Raw genomic sequence first — 19,939 nt, 5'->3', positions numbered from 1 at the left:
TGGCGAATTTGTACCACACTAGTAAAGAGTTCATTAACTGCATTTTGCTGCCATCTTAGAAAAGGGCGTAATTACTCTTGTTTCTGTAGTTCTACTCTGGGCAGCAGCAGGAGTGGAACTGTGTACAACGAAAATGTTCTGTTTTATCTACTCGTAGTATACACAGAAATGTTTACTTCTCTAAGTGGACCTTGAACCGACAGTATGAGTATATTTTAGACAGAAATCATGCATGAACAGTAAGTCACAAGTAGATAATAAACAGACATTTCGCAATATAATGCAGCAGAATACATAATAAGCAACAGGGGGAGTTGCTTTGTGAGCTTTGCAAAAAACACAGTTCTAAAAAAATAAAAGTTATGATTTTCAGCTAATCTGAGGACGAAATTATGTTTGAACTTGAGCAATACTACTTACTTCAGCTTTTTCAATTGGGTAGCCCGGTCTTGCACGGAATTTAATTTCTTTTTCTGTACTTTTTCTGTAGAAATCGTCACTTAACTGAATGCTTTTATTGATATACTTCAAAGCGCTCTCTATATCCATTCCATCCACAACATTTTCCATATTTCTGAAATAAAACATAATATCAGGAAAGGAAAAAGTGATGCAGTGGGCTGCAAAAATTAGGGATAGAACAAAAGCTAATGCCATGGGCTACAAAACTTAGGCAGAGAACAAAAGCTAATGCCCCTAAGGTAGAAACTCACTCAATTACATCAGCACTTATTTTCCACGTGGCAGTTCAAAGCCTGGTATACACTATGCGCAAAACAAAGAGGCACAGTGTGAACAAAAATACCCAGGGAAAGATGAATTACTAATATGTTATGCTTAAATATAGTAACTAAAGAATATTATAAATAACAAGATGAACATTCAATACAGGTGGTAAAGTGCTCATTGGAAGCTTTAATAACAAATTAGTGCGCCACAAGTTTTTGAAAACTTTTGCCAATTCAATTCTGATTTCTACACTTCCATGGCGAATAAACTACCAAAACACTATTAGTCAACAGACAATCCCAAAAAACATTTAAAGGTGCTTTGCATAATGTAAAATAGGCCTTTGGGGTGCACTTTCAGACGCGCTAATTTAAATAGCGATGAAGGCTACACTGCCTTTCCATCATAAACATGACCAACAACAAGAACAATAGGGACTTCTTTTCGCAAGAGAGTGGAATTCTATATTTGAATGAATATTTCGACCCTATTTCCATTTTAATTTTATTTTAATGTAAGTCTCTTTTCTTTTATATATTTATGTTTTGCTGAGGACGGCCCTTGGTTCTTTTTGACGGCACTTTTTGGTTTAAAAAACGGCGTTTTGATCCATGTTGTTTCGAAAATGGGCCCACCTTTTCTTCAGTCGATGCCGTTTGTCCGGGCAGTGTATTGTTTGCTCCTCTTTTTTGGTATATTGTGACGATCTATGATGATTCTTTAGTCAACGGTGCTCGTCTTGACAGTGTATTATTTGCTCCTCTTTTTTGGTGCATTGTGATGATCTGTAACGGTACTGTGATGGTTCTTCACCTGGCGGTGTTTGTCAGGACAGTGAGTTGTTTGCTTCTCTTTTTTAGGTACATTGTGGCGATCTATGATGATTCTTTAGTCACCGGTGCTCGTCAGGGCAGTGTATAATTTGCTCCTCTTTTTTGGTGCATTGTGATGATCTGTAACAGTACTGTGATGGTTCTTCATATGACGGTGTTTGTCAGGACAGTGTGTTGTTTGCTTCTCTTTTTTAGGTACATTGTGATGATCTGTAACGGTACTGTGATCGTTATTCAGCTAACGGTCTTTGTCAGGACAGTGTGTTGTTTGCTTCTCTTTTTTAGGTACATTGTGGCGATCTATGATGATTCTTTAGTCAACGGTGCTCGTCAGGGCAGTGTATAATTTGCTCCTCTTTTTTGGTGCATTGTGATGATCTGTAACAGTACTGTGATGGTTCTTCATATGACGGTGTTTGTCAGGACAGTGTGTTGTTTGCTTCTCTTTTTTAGGTACATTGTGATGATCTGTAACGGTACTGTGATCGTTATTCAGTTAACGGTCTTTGTCAGGGCAGTGTATTGTTTGCTCCTCTTTTTTTCGGTATTAATTAAAAAAAAACTTTCCGAAAAATAAGTTTTTCAAAGAAAAGTAAAGGCCATTTTAAACCTAAGCTCAGGAGATACAAATACCTGTTAAAATTCAAACTCAAAACGACCAGAAATTACTATTAAAGAATAAATGAAACCCAAAACGAACAGAAATTAAATAAACAATCATAGCAAAAAACATAAATAAAATAAAAGTAATAATATAAATGAATAAATAGATCTTAAAGTGAGTAATGCTTAGATTGAATATGAAAATCAAACTTAAAACGAAAAAAATAGTCTGCTATTAAAGTATAAATGAAACTTAAAACGAACAGAAATTAAATAAACAATCAATGCGAACAAACATACAACATATATTGATGTAAATGAATAAATAAATCTTAAAACGAGTGAAACTTAAATTGAATATGCAAATCAAGTTTGAATCGAATAAAAATTACAACAAACAAGAGTTTGGGTATCGCCTCACTGAAGAAGCCTAAAACCTACTGCGTCATTGGCGCCTTATTGAAAACTATATGAGTCTTGAACAGTTTTGGAAATTATAAACAAAATCAAATTGAATATTAGATATATAATGATATTAATTGTTGAAAGATTCATCAGTTCAAGATTTTTTTTTCACTGTAATTCTTATTTTCATTTTCAATGCTGTAAGAACTGGAAAAGAATAAATTTGTAATATACGAGTAATTCGTTTTCAGTGAAGCCCCAATGACGCAGAAGGCTTTAGGTTCTTACAGTTAAAGAAGGGGGCAGTATCCAAATTTTGTTTGTAGTGAAGCTATATTTGTCTTGACCAATCTTGGAAAGAACTAATAATTTAAACTGAATATTTGATGTATAATGATATTAATTGCTGAAAGCTCATCAGTTCAAAATTGTACTGTAATTTTAATATTTATTTTCAATATTAAGTACAAAAGAAAACATTTGTAATATAATTTTAGGCTTCTGCATAGGCTTCATAGTTTTAGGTTTCAGGCTTCTGCAGTGAGGCGATACCCAAACTCTTGTTTGTAGTTATTTTTATCCGATTCAAGCTTGATTTTCATATTCAATTTAAGTTCCACTCGTTTTAAGATTTATTTATTCATTTACATTAATATATATTGTATGTTTGTTCGCATTGATTGTTTATTTAATTTCTGTTCGTTTTAAGTTTCATTTATACTTCAATAGCAAAATATTTTTTTTTCGTTTTGATCTTGATTTTCATATTCAATCTAAGCATTAAATGCTTTAAGATCTATTTATTCATTTATATTATTACTTGTTGTATGTTTTTGCTATGATTGTTTATTGAATTTCTGTTTGTTTTGGGTTTCATTTATTCTTTAATAGTAATTTCTGGTCGTTTTGAGTTTGAATTTTAACATGTATTTGTATCTGCTGAACTTAAGTTTAAAATGGCCTTTACTTTTCTTTTAAAAACGTATTTTTCGGAAAGTTTTTTTAAATTAATTTTTGTTCGTTTTTGATTGCAAAAAGTTTCAAATTTTTATGGCATGGAGGGGGGGGTTGCTTACTGTCCGATTATTCTTGACTTTAAAAAACGGATCTAGAACTTTGCATTTAATTCGAATTAAGCTTTTTTTAAATTATATACTATTACCTCTTTGATAAAGACCTTATATATGAAAAATATAAAGCTTGCATAACTTGTGGACAGCGATTGACAACAATGAATGGATTGAAAAAATAGCTCCAATAAGGGTGCTTTGACCATTTCACTTGCTGACACAAAGGGATCACGGCTGTTTGGAATTAACCTTAATAGGATTTTGTGTGCCAAAGCAATTTTTAATCTATGACAGATTATGTATTTTAACCTTATAATTGGATAATCATAATAGATTAACTATGTGTTCTTCCCATACAAAACTTTACCTTATTAAAGTAATTGGGGTGGGGGCGGCGTAGTTGGCATAAAGAAGAACATTTTAGCGTAGACAGTAGGAGAGGAGGAGGGGGAGGTTGGAGACTCATCCAATACGGGGCGGAATTTCACTTATCTCCTCCGTTCCCGATTTAGGAGATTAGACAGACTCATTGGGCTGTAGAATGTTGGACCGTTTGAATGTTTGCACTGCAAATGGGAGGATATCAGGGCGTCAGGTTTAATGCTAAGGGGTGGGCGGGCAGGGCTGGCTGTACAAAACAAAATGAGGAGTTTTTAGAAAAAGAGCCATTAAAACATTAAAGCCTTATGGTCTTTTTGACGTTTTGTTTTCTACTGTCTAAAACTTACTAACAGAAAAAAAATTAATTAAAAAACTAAAAACTAAAGGATATCCTCATATTTGCGCTACAAATGGGAGGATATTAGGGGGTCGGGTTTAATCCTAAATGGTGGGCGGACGAGGCTGGCTGTGCACAACCTTCCCGTTGTTGGCCCTGTTTTCACTAATCTTAGTGCACAACTAAAAAATAATAAAACATCCAAACCTTAATGCCTTTATGACCTTTAGTTTTTTTATTGTCTAAAACTTAGTAACATAAGAAAATTAATTTAAAAAATTAAATTTATTTACTAATTTACATTAATATCTATTGTTTGTCTGTTTGCATTGATTGTTTATTTAATGATTGTTTGATTGTTTATATGCCCCCAGGGCATAACTTACAACGCCTACCCCCGGGCCCTGGTGGGCTGTGTCGACACCGGAGTTTTTTGTTATCAGAACTTTGAACTATTTTAACAAAATGTCTACCTCAAAATTTTCATCCGATGCGTTTAGGGCGTGGAGGAGATGGGGGGGGGGCTAGTTGACCTCCAATCTCTTTTGAATCTTACAAAGTGAACAAGGATTTTCAATTTCCAATCAAATGAGCCCTCTCTAAAGTTTATACGACCATCCCTTCCATAAGAAATAATATGAAGGATTCGGATAATCCTTAAATTACAACCCTTACCTTGAGGGCTGTGGGGAAAGTGTCATCCTCAAAGACCTAATTTCCAGAACTTAAAACTACGTTTAATAAAATGGCTGTCTCAAAATTTGGATTGGATGTGTTTGGGGAAAAGGTGGGCCTGAGAGGGGGGTTAGTTGCCCTAAAATCACTTTCGACTATTAAAAAGGGCACTAGCCCTTTGAATTTCCAATCGAATGAGCCTTTTTTGAAGTTTCTACGACACCGCCTTCTATAAAAGCCTTATATGCCCTCAGGGTATAACTTCAAACCCTTGCCTTGAGGGTTGGGGGGGAGTGTCCTCCTCAAAACATATTTTCTATCTGCAAATCAACTACGCTGAACGAAATGGCCATCTCAAAATTTTGATTGGATGTGTTTGGGGGAATGATGGGCGTGGGGGGAGGGGGGGCTAGTTGCCCTCCAATCACTTTCGACTATTAAAAAGGTCACTAGCCCTTTGAATTTCCAATCGAATGAGCCTTTTTTGAAGTTTCTACGACAACGCCTTCTATAAAAACCTTATATGCCCCCAGGGCATAACTTAAAACCCTTGCCCTGAGGGTTGTGGGGGAGTGTCCCCCTCAAAAACCTATTTTCTATCTGGAAATCAACTACGCTGAACAAAATGGCTATCTCAAAATTTTGATTAGATTTGTTTGGGGGAATGAGGGGCGTGGGGGGGGGGGGCTAATTGCCGTCCAACCACTTTTGCCTATGGAAAAGGGCAGGAGCGCTTTGAATTTCCAGTCGTATGATCCTTGTTTGAAGTTTCTTTGACAACGCCTTCTATAAAAAACCTTATATGCCCCCAGGGTATAACTTAAAACCGTTGCCTTGAGGGTTCTGGGGGACTATCCTCCTCAAAAACATATTTTCTATCTTGAAATCAACTACGCTGAACAAAATGGCAATCTCAAAATTTTTATTGGATGTGTTTGGGAGAAGGATGGGCGTGGTGGGGGGGGGGGGGGCTAGCTGCCCTCCAATCATTTTCGACTATTAAAAAGGGCACTAGAACTCTCGATTTCCAATCGAATGAGCCCCCTTGGAAGTTTATACGACGACCCCGTCCGTATGAAGTGCCTCTAGGAAAAAAAAATAATTAATAAATAAATAGTAAAACATTGCAGCCGCATGGCCTTTACTATAGGCAACGCCGGTGTTGCCTCTGATATTGTGACGATCTATGATGATTCTTTAGTCAACGGTGCTCGTCAGGGCAGTGTATTATTTGCTCCTCTTTTTTTTGGTGCATTGTGATGATCTGTGACGGTACTGTGATGGTTCTTCATCTGACGGTATTTTTCAGGGCGGTCTATTGTTTGGCCCTCTTTTTTCAGTGTATTGTCATGCTCTTTAAGTGATTCAGTGCTTGTGGTCTTGGTTGGCATATTAAAGCAGTATGCACAAACAATTTAACTTATGATGATAGGCTGGATGTGCTAGCTACCTGTACCACTCCATTTAATATGTCATTCAAGGTTTGTGAGATTTAAGCTGCATAAAACTCCACCAACAAAGAAGGTTTTTGCCCATGACACTTATGGGCACCTCTTATCCACTGGTAAGATTTAGTGTGGGGTCTTATCTTTCGCTGCAAATCACCCTGGTTTGATTTTTAACTTTTCTGGAAAATTAAACTCGATCCGATATTTTTCCTATTCTAATATCTAGTAATGTTTGGAGTTCATTCCCAAAAAGGATAGAACATGAAGGATAGAAGGATATTTTCTTCTCTTCTCAGTTTTAAGTGTGGCTGTAACTAAAAACATTATAATTGTTTCCCTATTACCTATGTTATAGACTATTTAGCCTTATACGAACTATTTAAATGGTTTGTTTTATATAGATTGCACTTTTTAAAGTAAATTATCCCCTTAGTTCCTTGTTCTACTTCAATGTAAACCCTCGAGGATATGTCCAAAGCTTAAGGGTCACTACCCAGAGTTCGACACTCATACCTTCAAGATTCGGTGTCAATACCCTCAAGGGGTAATTGCTAGCCCCCATTGGAAGTACCGAGATTTAAAAGATTTACTTACTTGGTAATGGAAGAGATCTTTGAATTGAGAATTAATCTTCGGAGACTACCAGTTCCAATTACTCCTTTCACTAGATTTTTACGCTTTTCGTTTAACTGGAAATCTTCTTTATTCTCCTATAACAGAATTCAAATAATAAAACGTCTATGAAAGCGCAATACTTTATATATATATATATATACTTTTTCAGTGAGATAAAAGCTAAAAAACATAACAAAACTTTCATGATTTCCCCTGTGGTATTCCGTATTCTTCATAAAATTCTTATTTTTGGGGCTTTTCTTAGGTGAAGACCTAAAGACGTTTGACAATGTGTCAAATTTAGCATATTAGAAGCTTAAAAGATCATTATTTGGCAAGAGAGAATTTTAGAATTAATACGTAGAATAGGCTGTTTTCGAACATTGTTGTTATACTTCAACTATTAATGAACCAAATTTCTAAATATAAGGACCACTATCTGTATTTTTTTGAAGAATTAGTTTTTAATTTTCCCATTGAAATTTCCGCACAAATTGAGAGTTTATCTTCTTCCGTCTAAGTTTTAGGTTAATTTTGTCATATGAAATATGTAACTTGGCTCATTTACGTGGATCCCACTTCTCATAAAATTACTGATTTTCTCTTTTCTCTGAGCAAACAGACTCCAACCTAGTCAAACCTAAAAAGTTTTTCAAGGTAAGTACGAGTAGGAGAAGAGGTAATGATTTAAAAATACATTCCAGTGTTACAATTTGGCCTGGGATTTCTTTTGAAAAAAAGTGGGCAAATTTAAGCTTTGAACACTCACACTGTAATGCCAAAGAGAAACCTATTTTATTCCAGTAATAGAGAAGGTAAGAAGTACGTCACTTCTCTTGTGCTTATATAATCACTTTTTGTAATTACGGTTTATCTACTAGATCAGTAGAAAAAGCAAGAACAGTCAATTAACCCAAACAGCCCTGTAAACTAGCTCAGAACAGCCCAGATTATTAAAGCATTTGATTCAAGTTGGGGTCACATCTTGATTGATTTCCATATATATAAAAACTTCTGTTAAAAATATGAAAAGAAATAGATGCAACAAAACATTTCTGCATACAATAGGAGGAAAGCGAGGGAAGGTATTTTCATTAGGTATTTAATCTTATTTTTTCTCAGGTCACTCACTTTCCTCTGTAAATATTGAGCAATAGGCCTATCTTGGAATAACTATTGATAATGAATTAAAATTCGGCACCAATGCTAAGAAGTCTGTTGCTGGGGCTATTTCAACCATGGGGCTGATTAAGCATACTCTTTCCACTCGTTTCCCTAAAGTCATCAGTCTTCTGTATAAGGGATTTGTGCGTCTTAAGCTTGAAGTTGGAAGGTCTCTAGCCTCCCCTTATTTTAAAAAGACATAAAATAGTTGGAAGATGTGCAGAAACATGCCACCAAAGTGATATCCGGCATACGGGAACTTACCTACCCTGCAAGACTATCAAAGGTGAAACTCCCAACAGTTAAACAGGAGAAATAGAGGTAATGCCATTTTAACCTTTAAGTTAATGAGGGCTAATACACTCCTAGCATTATTTCCCACTGTTGGTCCTAATTCAAGAACTAGAGCAGCCTACAATGCTGAGTGGTCCTCCAGGGAGTGTAAACTCAACTTGGAAGCTATAAATCAGCATAGTGCACCTGGCCACTAAGGAATCCTGAATATAACTTAAATCGTCAACTCTGAAGCTCTACAAGGATAAATCCTTAGGTTGCTCCAAGCTGCAATTTAATTTATTTTAGGTATTTTATTTTTTATTATTATTATTTTTATATTTGTTTTTATTATTAGTTTTATATTTGTTTTTATTATTATTATTTTATATATTTTTGTATTATTATTATTATTATTTATTATTATTATTACTTTTTTACTAGGTATTTACATATTAATATTAGGTATTTTATTAGGTATTTTTACATGTGCGCGCCCTTGCATCATTTTGGCACGATGTCCGATTCCAAAATGCTCAGTCTACACTTGTCAGTTTGATGATTGAAAACCACCATCAATTCCACCGATCTTGGTGGTAAATAGCCAGCTGTTCTTATGAGTAGAGACTTGTTTGCTTCACAATGGTACCATGAGGCACTTCAGACCTTGCCACGATATCGCTTCGTTAGAGAACAGTAGTACATGACTGAACCACTGAAGGCATCTGAATTTGTTGACGGTTGATATAGGCAAATGGTTTCTAGCTCTCTTTTGGATGGTAGTACTGCTGATACATTCAGATCCCCTCTTTTTTAATATATCGAAGAAGCCAAAGGTTTAAGAGGTCAATGTTCTGCGTCCGTAAAGTAGCATAAAAACCATGATTGCACCGGTGGTCTTTAGAATAATTCGACACTTGCTCAACAGGCGACCCATTGGCTCAACCGAGGAAATATAACCCAGGCTGAGGATACACCGGCTTGAACTTATTCTATTGAGCTGCAGTATGGGTCTACCAAATAACTTGAAGCAAGTTACATCTTCGATGGGTTTCTGGTCTAGCAAAACGGATCTTTTGTCGACACCACTTGTCCTCATCTTTTTTGCTTTGTTTTTTGCTGGCATACAAGAAAGGTCACATGTTTCCGTCTACTTGATGGGTCTTCAAGCACAGATTGTGCTTCCTATGAAGAGTTAATAAGGGGATTAATGTCTCAGCCGTAATACAGTTCTCTTAATAACAGAGAATGTGCAATCCCGGCTCCTTGGTAAAATTCCACTGCTTTGAGGATCCAGTCCATCGCAAAATTGAACACAGTTGGAAATCAGGGTTCAGGAGGAACCCTGTCCTTCGTCGTCCTGTTCAGGATAAACAGGGTTCCATAGCCCTGAAATCAGAAATTTGGAGTGATGAATACTGACTGCAACCATTAGGATTCTAGTTGTTTTTTTTTAATCAAACTACGTTTTTGATGGAAATGATGGAAACCATTTGCAATTTATCTGACAATCTAGCAGTTCCCAACGTCCCTGAAGGATTCCGTACCAAAAATAATCGTCGTTTTGTCCTATTTGAAAATTCCCGTTACTTTTTCAAGCTTTATTTCGCCAAAACTTCATTTAATTTTTTTCTTAGTTTATTCTAAAACATGCCCCCCTCCCTACAATTTTTTGTCTTTGAGGAAAAAACGGAATGATGGAAAACCTGAATTAAACGTATTTCCAGGGATTTGGATGATTTTCGTTCGTGACCTGAAAAACCCAAATGAAACAGATTTGTGGACAGTCGTGGTTGAAATCTACATTCTTAGCGAGATTCTTTTTTTAATGAGCTGGTCAAAAAAATTTAGATAAAAAATACTTGCACAATTTTGACCATCAATTCTAGTTTAAACTGCATTTGTGGAAATATCAATATGCAAAATCATCCCAGATCCAGATCTAGGGATTTACAAAAATTAGAAATTATTTATCTTTTTTTTTCATTTCCGTGACATGCTTCATTGCTCCTAAAATCTCAGAACCTGATATGTCACTAGTCAGCTTATTTTTAAATAGATATATTTGCTTTCAGGCGTTTGTCCGCTGAATTTTCTTGTGAGGGATTGAAAAGATTAGTTTTCAGGGATGATATCCCGCAGAATATCACTCTAAGTGGACAGGCTAATAACCCTCTTCAACTGTCTCTTCTTGACGTACCCTTGTAATACTATCGTCTGGAAATTAACTGGAGCCAAAATTAAGTAAATTATGCTACAGCAGGAAAGACTTCATAATATGATATCATATGACATTTGTTAACACTAAAATCCTCTTTGGGCAACGGTCAGTATAATAAATCACTTCAATACAAAAATAGAAAGAAAAAATACACACTTAATTACAAACTAAATAAATAAATTGAACAAAATGTACCATACTTAACCAAACAAACCTTCCCGTATCCTCTAAAAAATCATATTACATAAAACACCACTCACCCCTTCCTCCCTTTGAAACCACCGTGGAAAAAATTTCTCCCTGAATCCTTTCAACTTCTTACGAAACACGGAAAAGGTATTAAATTATTCTCACAATCTACCAGGGTTACCACCCCTAGTGATTTATCACTATTTCTAGTATTTTCTATATTGTCTAAACAAAATAAAAATCACTAAATCAGCACATAAATCACTAAATTATTTCAGAAAATCACTAAATCAACCAAAAAACACTAAAAACTAGTGATTCTTTTTTCACCGGGTGGCAAACCAGCAATCTACCCACAATTGCCAAAACTAAGAAGCCGAATTTACAGATATATTAAGACAAAATTTACAATATTTAAAAATTAACTATCGAAATAATGAATTATAGTTGAAATGTATGGAGGAAACTTTCTTGTAGCAAAAATAATGTACAAAATATTGTCAAACGACATATAAAAATGGATAAATTTAGTAATTAAGAATCAAAAATGCAGATTGTCAAAACAAGTATTGATGCATACTAAAATACAATTAAACGAATGATACAAAACAAAAACAATGAACAATGCTAAGCAAGTTAACACAGTAGGTATGGTAGCTAATATGTTTATTCCGCCGCGGTAATACAAAAGGTCGCAGATCCAGAGGAGATCGAAGACTTCCTAAGTCCTAATGATAAAATTAAAATGGCTGATTAGAGCGCCTTTCGTGGCAACTGGAATTAATAAATGTTGCAAAGAAAATCTGTCAGTTGTATTCTAGAAATAACAGCTATTGGAAACAGTTACTGTGAATGGTAGCACCAATTGGAGGGGGAAAGGTAGGGGGAATGTGATACTCCAGATTTGTCCCCCTCGCACTAGATTTCAAAAAATACCATTTTTGGTATTTTAATGTTAAAAAATTCATAAAACAACAAAAATTACCCCCTTCCCCTCAAGTTTTTGAAAAGAAATGCATTTCCCCCTTTTCACCTAATTTTAGTGAATTTAAAACAGTTACTGTGATTGGTAACGCAATTAGCAGTGGAAGGGGAGGGGGCAGGTGCTCTTCTGGATTTTCTCCCTCTCCCTAGACCTCGATAAATACATTCTTTGTGTTTTCCATTAAAAAATTGAGAAGGCCCCCCACCTCCTCGATTTTGTAGTTTTAGTGTACTTAAACAGTCACTGTTATTGGTAGCACCAATTGGGAGGGTGAAGGGAAGAGGGCATTTACTCCTCTAAATTTTTCCTCTCCCTCTATATTTCGAAAAATAACTTTTTTGGTATGTTAATTTAAAAAACTGAAGAACAATAAAATTGTCCACCCTCCTAGATTTTGGAAAAACGCATTTCCCCCCTCCCCGTCGCCTAATTTTAGATCATCGACGCAACTGGTTGTGAAGTGCCAAGTTACCACCACTACAGACCTGGCTTTACCAACTTGATACAACAGAATGATAAAAAGTAGAATATATTGTTTTCCCATGAGATACTAGGTGACAGTGCTTCAAACAGAATTCACTCGAATTCCGTTTCTTGTTATTTAATAAAGAGGGCATAGTACAAAGTCATGCCAAGGGGAGGGGGTACAGGGTCTGAGCCTCACCACCCCCCGTCAAGAAAAAATCGTCGACTCGTAAATACTTAAAAAAGTACATCTAAACAAATTTTTGATACTTTTTTTAAGGTTTTTTGTATACCCCTTCCTCCAAAAAAATCCTGGTTACAGACTTGGCATAACGTAATATTTTTTGTCCAAATGATAAGTATACCCCACTCCACAAGCTCATGGGTAGAATTTTTTTCCCATATCTCATTTGGTTCTCAATATACTTGAGAAGGATTTGGTATCCAAATCTTTTCGTCATTTCTTGAATGTAAAGAAAAAAAATCTTTGTCAAATATTTGATCATCAAACAAAACTATGCTCTCGGAGTTTGAATATTAAGTTCGGAAAAAAATCGTAGTATTTCTGCAATGCTTCTTTTTAGGAGAGCATTTTCATTAGGTAAAGGAAAAATGAACGGAAGTGGTTCTAGAAGCCACCCTATGCCAGTTTGTTAGTTTTTTTGTTGTTTTTTTTCATTTTACCCAAAACCGAAGGGTGGAGAGTAAAAATAAGCCTTCAAAGATTATTTGCAAACTAGTGTGCATAGTGCATCCCCTTAGGCTCAACATACACGACTATATTTAATTTTTCCATATCTCATTTGGTTCTCAAGACACTTGTGTAGATTTTGCTACTCCAATTTTCTCACTACATCTAAAATGCTCCGCCTTGTGGAAAATTTCAATGCACGCACATTTGTATTTTCCGGCAAATATGCTGCTAAAGATCGCTCAAAATCGCTGTAGTTTACGCAAAATGCAATACGTGGGAACTAAGTTTTAGTTGGAAAAGAAAATTCGGAATAGAAAAGAAAAGATCAAGAGGCACTTTTTAATTTTATCGCTCTCCTACAAATCTATAGCTTGCAATATAACGCACTTAAAATCACTACCACAGTAGAGAGTTATGGCTAAAGGAGAAGTAACTTCTTGTGACACATCTTAAAGGCTTAGAATGGCAGAAAATAAAAATAAAATAAATAAAAATAAAATAAAACCATAAATAAAATTGAAATACCGGTTTGATGAACTGAATACAGGATTCAGCAAGTCGAAGCCAAAGTTGAGGATCATCTTTGTACTTTAGTCTGCAGTCATAGAAACAAGCAAATGCTTCTTTGGCCTTACCACAGTGCAGCAGAGATACTCCAAGATTATAAAGGATTTCAAAGTATAAATTGGCAGATATTAACGGGAGAGGAATCTTGGCCAGTCGATTCTCTGCAAAAGAATAGTCAATCAATATTATAAATAGGTTTTAGTTAAAGAAACTACAAAATATTTTAAAGACATTCATTAAATATTTTTTTTAAGGAAACCTAGTATGTCCTTCAAGATATAAGAAATCAAATCTATAGATTGGTTGAGAATGTCTTCTTAGTCTGTCTTTTCAAAGAACAGGCTTTCTCTCGAATTGGTCACCAAGATGGTAAATAAAATAATAAAGAAACCATCTAGTAGGTCATCGTTTGCTTCTTTATCAAACAATTGAATTAAAAAAACGAGCTTGTTCAAATAAAAGTAAAGAGTGACATTAAAACTTAAAGCGAGCTGAAATTACTCCGTATATGATGGGGGCTGACCCCTCCTCAACCCTTCACTTTTTAGGCTATAATTTTATAGTGCTTAAAAAAAATTCTTATTCCAGTTAAACGGTCCATGAGTTTGAGCAGTTGCTCTTTAACAACTGAGATAAAAAGTTAAAATTTTGCGTACAGATGTAGGGGTTGAGGAGGGAGCAGCCTCCTCAACATACAGGGAATAATTTATAGGAAAAAATAGGGTCCATACTAAAGCGCAATAGGCGAAAGTAAAAAATTAAAAAGTGTTCCATTTGAATTCTGAGTGTGAAATATTGAAAGCTTTAAGAGATAACATCTTAAAATACAATGGATATGAATCAACCCTCTTAAAATTCAACAGGTTGTGAGAACTAATATGAAGACCAGCTGTTTAATGTAACCGGGATTGAATCATAGAATACTATTTAGAGCCTTAGAATTTTCGATTAGGTCCACTGAAAATTATAGGTATATAGGCTACATTTTTCTTAATTTTTTGTTTATGGTATTTTTTGTTAATACCCTATCATGTTATACGCTTTTAATGATCCAAAGAGAAGAAAGGGTACATACCAGTATCCCCATCCGGCAAGGCCTTGAGTAGAGATTGATTTTCAATCAATGCTTTTTGAAAGTGCAATGCTGCTAAATTTGTTTTTCCCAAATTGTAGAACAAACAGCCAAGGTTGTTTAAGTAGATGACAGTGTAGGACATACCAGTTTTACTGAAAACAAAATAAATGAAATCAAAACAATTCTAGCGCAATTCGACTGTTCAGACAAGTTTGTAGATATTTTGGCTGTAACAATGTTTTAATTGTGAAACCAGGGGCAGATCCAGGATTGTTTTAGGGGAGGGGGGGGGCAAAATAGGTTGATCAAAAAAAATTTTTAGGGGGGGCTAACTTTTTCTAAAAAAAAAATGCTAATTCACAAAACATGCTTGTTACCAAAAAGTTGAGTCAAATATAACAAGAGCATTATATTTTTTCCCTTTAACACTCCGTAATATAGAAAGTTGTGCAAGACAGTTCATACATAAAATAGAGAAAATAAACCAAACTAAAGCTCAAAGCGAAGCAAAGCATTAACCGCAGGAAAAAATCTCACAAAGTGGTCATTTCCTGACAACAGGGCTTATTGAGTTCAATTGAACTAGATTAGACAGATTTTAAATCCCCACGGCCCATGAGCGCCCGCAGGGGGGGGGGCATGTCCCCCTTGGAACTTAGACCAGAGTAGGAAGAAAATAGAAGTGTAATAACTAATCAAAGAAAAAGAATTTCTTATTTTTGTTTTGTCTTTACGAACTGCTATGGAACTTGTTTAGAATCAATTCAGAATTTAATTCAATTCTTAGATCTTAGATTAACTCAATATAGGTCATTATTTATCTATCTAAAGGAGACCGAAACCGGAACCCGATTTAGGGTGTAGAGTAAATACTCTCAAGGGCATTCTTATGCCCTAGCAATACTGCGACAAGCTTGATAAAGCTTAACGCATTTTGGAATTAATAAACAAAGAAAGTTTTATATATATACAGCGTCGTGGTCGACGCTGTATATAAACAACGGACGAGGTCGAGGCCCAAGCCCTCGACCGAGTCCGTTGATTTTGAATTGAATTTATCAAGTATTTTGCAATAGGTTGCATCAAGACATGGCTAATTGTAGAAAGAAAAAAAGCCAAAACAGATAGTCCAAGTAATTGAGAGGCAAATGTTTAAATGGCTGCGGCACTGGTAAATGGCGGGAGTAAGTATGACTCTCTTGTTGGACCCATACTTCTCAGGTTAGTTTTTGGAAAGGCACGCCTCCCTACAGTCTCAGTCATATTGACCAAGAATTGATCAGGAGTCAGTTTGGTCTTGGTTTTTGCTCATATTTTGTCAAGCTAATAACATAAGTCTAATTTTTTATTCTTTTCCTTAATTTTTAACATATAATCCTAGTTAAGGGGTAAGATTCTAATTTTGCTTGAGTCTATAATGATCATCCTGTGTCTATTTCATTGGTTGTATCCTATAAGGTCTTATCCTATTAGGAATTTTGCTTGCTTTTCTTTCATAATAATGAAACTTAACTTTTAGCTTAAACCTGAACAGGAATTTAGTCAAGATACCAGAATTTGTGAATTAAAACTATTGATCTTTTAATAAATCAACAAACAATTAATCAACAAATAGTTCTAAATAATTACAAATAAATGGCTTAAATTGAATAGTAAAATTAATAGTAATTAGTAAAAATATTAGTAAAATACTAACCCTTCTTTTTTTATAGTAGAACTCTTGTTTTTTCTATACCGGTATAGAATCACATTTTTGTACCACTCACTGTTTGAAATATAATCAATCTAAACGTATCATGATCAGTCTGGTGGCCGGCGTTTACCCCCCCCCCCTCCCGGCCATTAACCCCTTAGAAAATACCCCCCCCCCCGTGGATTGTCTTCCAATTTATTTCTCCTCCAATCTCCGCTATTCTGGTATCTGCCCCCCCTGGAAAGTTTTCCGCCGGCGCCCTTGCCACGGCCATAAGCGTAAACTTTGTCAGGAGGGGGAGGGACCATCCACCTTAATAATCGTTTGGAAGTTGGCCCCCCTTCTCCTCATAAAAAACCATAGAGATTTATAGAATCCGTAAACATTCACTTTTAGCACACTACAATCGGACCAGACTCCATATATCCAGCTCCAGCGCCCTCCAAACAACGAAAATGTACTCACATCCAGACCCTGCGAATACATGTAAATTTGGCATAATTACACAGCATATTCTGTTGTCCATAAAATTTGGAAAAAAAAATCTGCAAACATGTTTTAACAAGCATTAACTTCTCTGAAAGACTTTTTTGTGAAAACCCTTTCCCTAAATTTCCCGCTCAAGACCTTGAAAAAATTTCAGTAGAGTTTTGAAATAAAATTTTTCCATAAAAATCATGAATTTTACTTATGAAAAAATCTTAAACTTTATTTCCCAAGGTCAAAGTTGTTTGATAAGGCACTAGATTTCGGTTAAAAAAAATATACAACAACAACAAAAAACAAAAACAGTCGTAATCAAGACAGCTGATGAATAATTCCAAAAATATGAATTACGACCATAAATCCGATAGCTGTCAACAAAATATTAACATGAATGTAGTAAATATGCATAATTGATATCTGCATAATTGTTTAAGTTTATCATTATTTGAATAACTGATTAGTTCAAGAGCCTCTATCTTTCCTCAAACACAACCATGTGCAAGACTGAAAAAGAAAATTAAATTTAAATAAGGTGCAAAAAAAGAATAGGAAATAGAAATGGAAACTTTGACGCCTTACTACGGTCGAACTGTAGCTAAACTTTAATACGTTTTAATATGATCTAATAAGCTTTAATACGGCTTAACTGAAACTTAAAACTACTTTGGAATCATTCCTGGAACTACCCAGCATAATTAGAAAATTCAAACAATTTTAGCTTATTAAAATGCGAATATGAACTAAAGGTTTAAGTTTACTTAACTTAAACTCAAAATTTTTTGAAAGCAGACAGATCGTTTTATTTAACAAAAAATGCTTTAATAAGACTTAAATGTTGCTAAAAACTACTAAGAAATATTTCTGAAAATACCCAGAAGAACTAGAAAAATTCAAGCAACTTTAACTTATTAAAATGCATATTTCAACTAAACGTCTAAGTTTACTTAAATTTAACTTACAATTATTTGAAATTATTATCCAAGATCAAAGATTAAATTACTATATTTTGTAGACTTTGGTGAATTATAGGTGCTGCAATTTATTTTTTTTCTAATAAATGAACTTAAATCTTTATAAGAAAATTACTTATTCAGTTTTTATGCAAAAATTCTAAAATTTAATCTAGTGTTCATTGTTTTTTTTTTGTGTGGCAAATGTTTAAAACTATTTGATGATATTTTTAGTGTTCTGGAGGTAGAAAAGATCTGATTGTATAATATAAAATAATGGACACAATTTAAAAAAAAAGAAAACCATAAGTATTCGGATTCTTTCAGCAGTTCAAGGGAAGGTATAGCAGACACTGAACACAATGAAGACATTGAAGACACTATTACTATTAAACATAACCATAGCCCTATGTTATCTCTGTGGTCATCAATCTATAATGTCAGGATCTTAACTAACCAGAAAATACAATGTTTGATTTCGTATGCTGAAAAGTTTAAAAACTCAATAAATAATCGCATACACAACATATTACTATAAGAAAGAGAGATCGGAATTCTCACCTGTAGTTAGACGGCACATTAGATACTTGACCAAGAAGACTAAGGGATACATCAAAATTGTTCTGAACATACTCAACATTGCTTATTAAATGACTTAAGAGCGTTCCCTGAAAGAAATTAGACCTCTTATTATCTGCCTTATGTTAAATACATGAAATAAGGAAATTCTACATTCAAAATTGAATGGCCATCAAGATTACAGAGGGCAGTGGCGGTTCTGGCCTCTCTTACGCGCGGGGCAAAATCTTGATTAGTCTCCCACAAAATTTTCAGGATATTTTTTTAATTTCATTTATTAACCAAATTATTTTAAATTTTCTTATTAATTAATAATTTACTATTTAATTATTTATAATTTATTACTTAAATTATTGGATTATTTTCTAAGTCCGTTGGATTATTTTTTTTAATTGTGTGTCCCTAAAATTTCTGTGTCCGGGGCAAGTGGCCCCTCTGTCCCTCCCCTAAAACCACCTCTGACCGAGGGCCAATTCTGGGTCTCCTAAATAAAGGAAAAACTACGGTAAGTTAAGCCCATACACATATTTATTGTCATTACATTACGAAACAGAATGGGTTTTCATACGCTTTTCTTTTGTGCCACCGGCAGAAGTTACTTCCAAACAATCCCGTAAATTAGGGACAGGAGGGGACCCATTGTCCTCCATAATTTTCTTTGGTATTGAATTCCCCCTACCCCTCCACCCAAATATTTAGAAAATTACCCTTTTCGTATCATCGTTTTCTTAAAATGAAAAAAAATTCTTTTAAATTTTTTTTAAGAAAAACTTTTTTTTAGCATTGGAAAGTAGTTGTTGTCCCCCTAAGTTGGACTAGGGACAGTAAAACTAGAAACCAGATTTATACTGAAAGTATACTAGGGTTGGGAGGTGTTAGAAATCCTGGTTTGAACCCTCTTTCAGATACCAGAAAAAAAAACATAGAAATATGTTCTTCTTTGACTAAGTGCAATTTTTGCATCGGTCGTGAAAGCTTTGTTAAGTTTAGGAATGAACCTAAAATTTTTCAGTAACTGATAAATTCACATCTGTATTCTGACATTTAGAACTACACTTGTTAGGAGTTAAGAAACTCATTTCAGGGTTAAGAAATAAGCAATTAGGCGATATGGGATTTTCCTACTATTGAATGGTTTGACTACAGAATTTGGGTTTGTATTATAAAAGTTTGTTCAAAAATTTGTCTCTTTTCAAAGCTTAGACGGGGACCTAGAGATAGTGCAAAAGTCTAAAATATTCAATAAAATGTTATCTTACTTTACATAATTAGAAGTCTGCATAACACCCAGCTAATAACTAATCTGAAAATTATAAGCCGATAGTCTAGAACGTGTAATGGTTTACATAGACTTTTACAATCAGAATCAGTTGTTTTTCGGATGCTCAGAAGAGAGCTTGCGTTTTTAATGCCTTAAGCATAATTTCCTTAGGATCATGCAAAAATTTGGATCCAGATTATTCCAAGGCCATGCGGTTCAAGTCCCCTTCCCTCCAAGCTTC

General features: G+C 34.7%; 1 protein-coding gene across 2 annotated transcripts in view; it reads right to left on the bottom strand.

The window, feature by feature from the left end:
• Not10 (CCR4-NOT transcription complex subunit 10) overlaps positions 1-19,939 on the bottom strand; it is a 97,149-nt gene that overhangs the window by 57,529 nt on the left and 19,681 nt on the right. For both annotated transcript variants that reach the window (XM_089095106.1, XM_089095105.1), the window contains exons 5-9: positions 18,420-18,526; positions 14,730-14,881; positions 13,613-13,815; positions 7,076-7,191; positions 421-574 (exon numbers count right to left, since the gene is read on the bottom strand). In XM_089095106.1, coding sequence (XP_088951232.1) covers positions 421-574; positions 7,076-7,191; positions 13,613-13,815; positions 14,730-14,881; positions 18,420-18,526 — 732 coding nt within the window. The remainder of the gene's footprint in view (positions 1-420; positions 575-7,075; positions 7,192-13,612; positions 13,816-14,729; positions 14,882-18,419; positions 18,527-19,939) is intronic.

This window comes from Artemia sp. Qi Xiang Cuo, chromosome 10 (assembly GCF_049724085.1).
Source record: "Artemia sp. Qi Xiang Cuo chromosome 10, ASM4972408v1, whole genome shotgun sequence".
In the NCBI taxonomy this organism is placed as follows: domain Eukaryota; kingdom Metazoa; phylum Arthropoda; class Branchiopoda; order Anostraca; family Artemiidae; genus Artemia; species Artemia sp. Qi Xiang Cuo.
The sequence above is the reverse complement of the archived record's forward strand: the minus strand, read 5'-3'. Positions and strand labels throughout refer to the sequence as shown.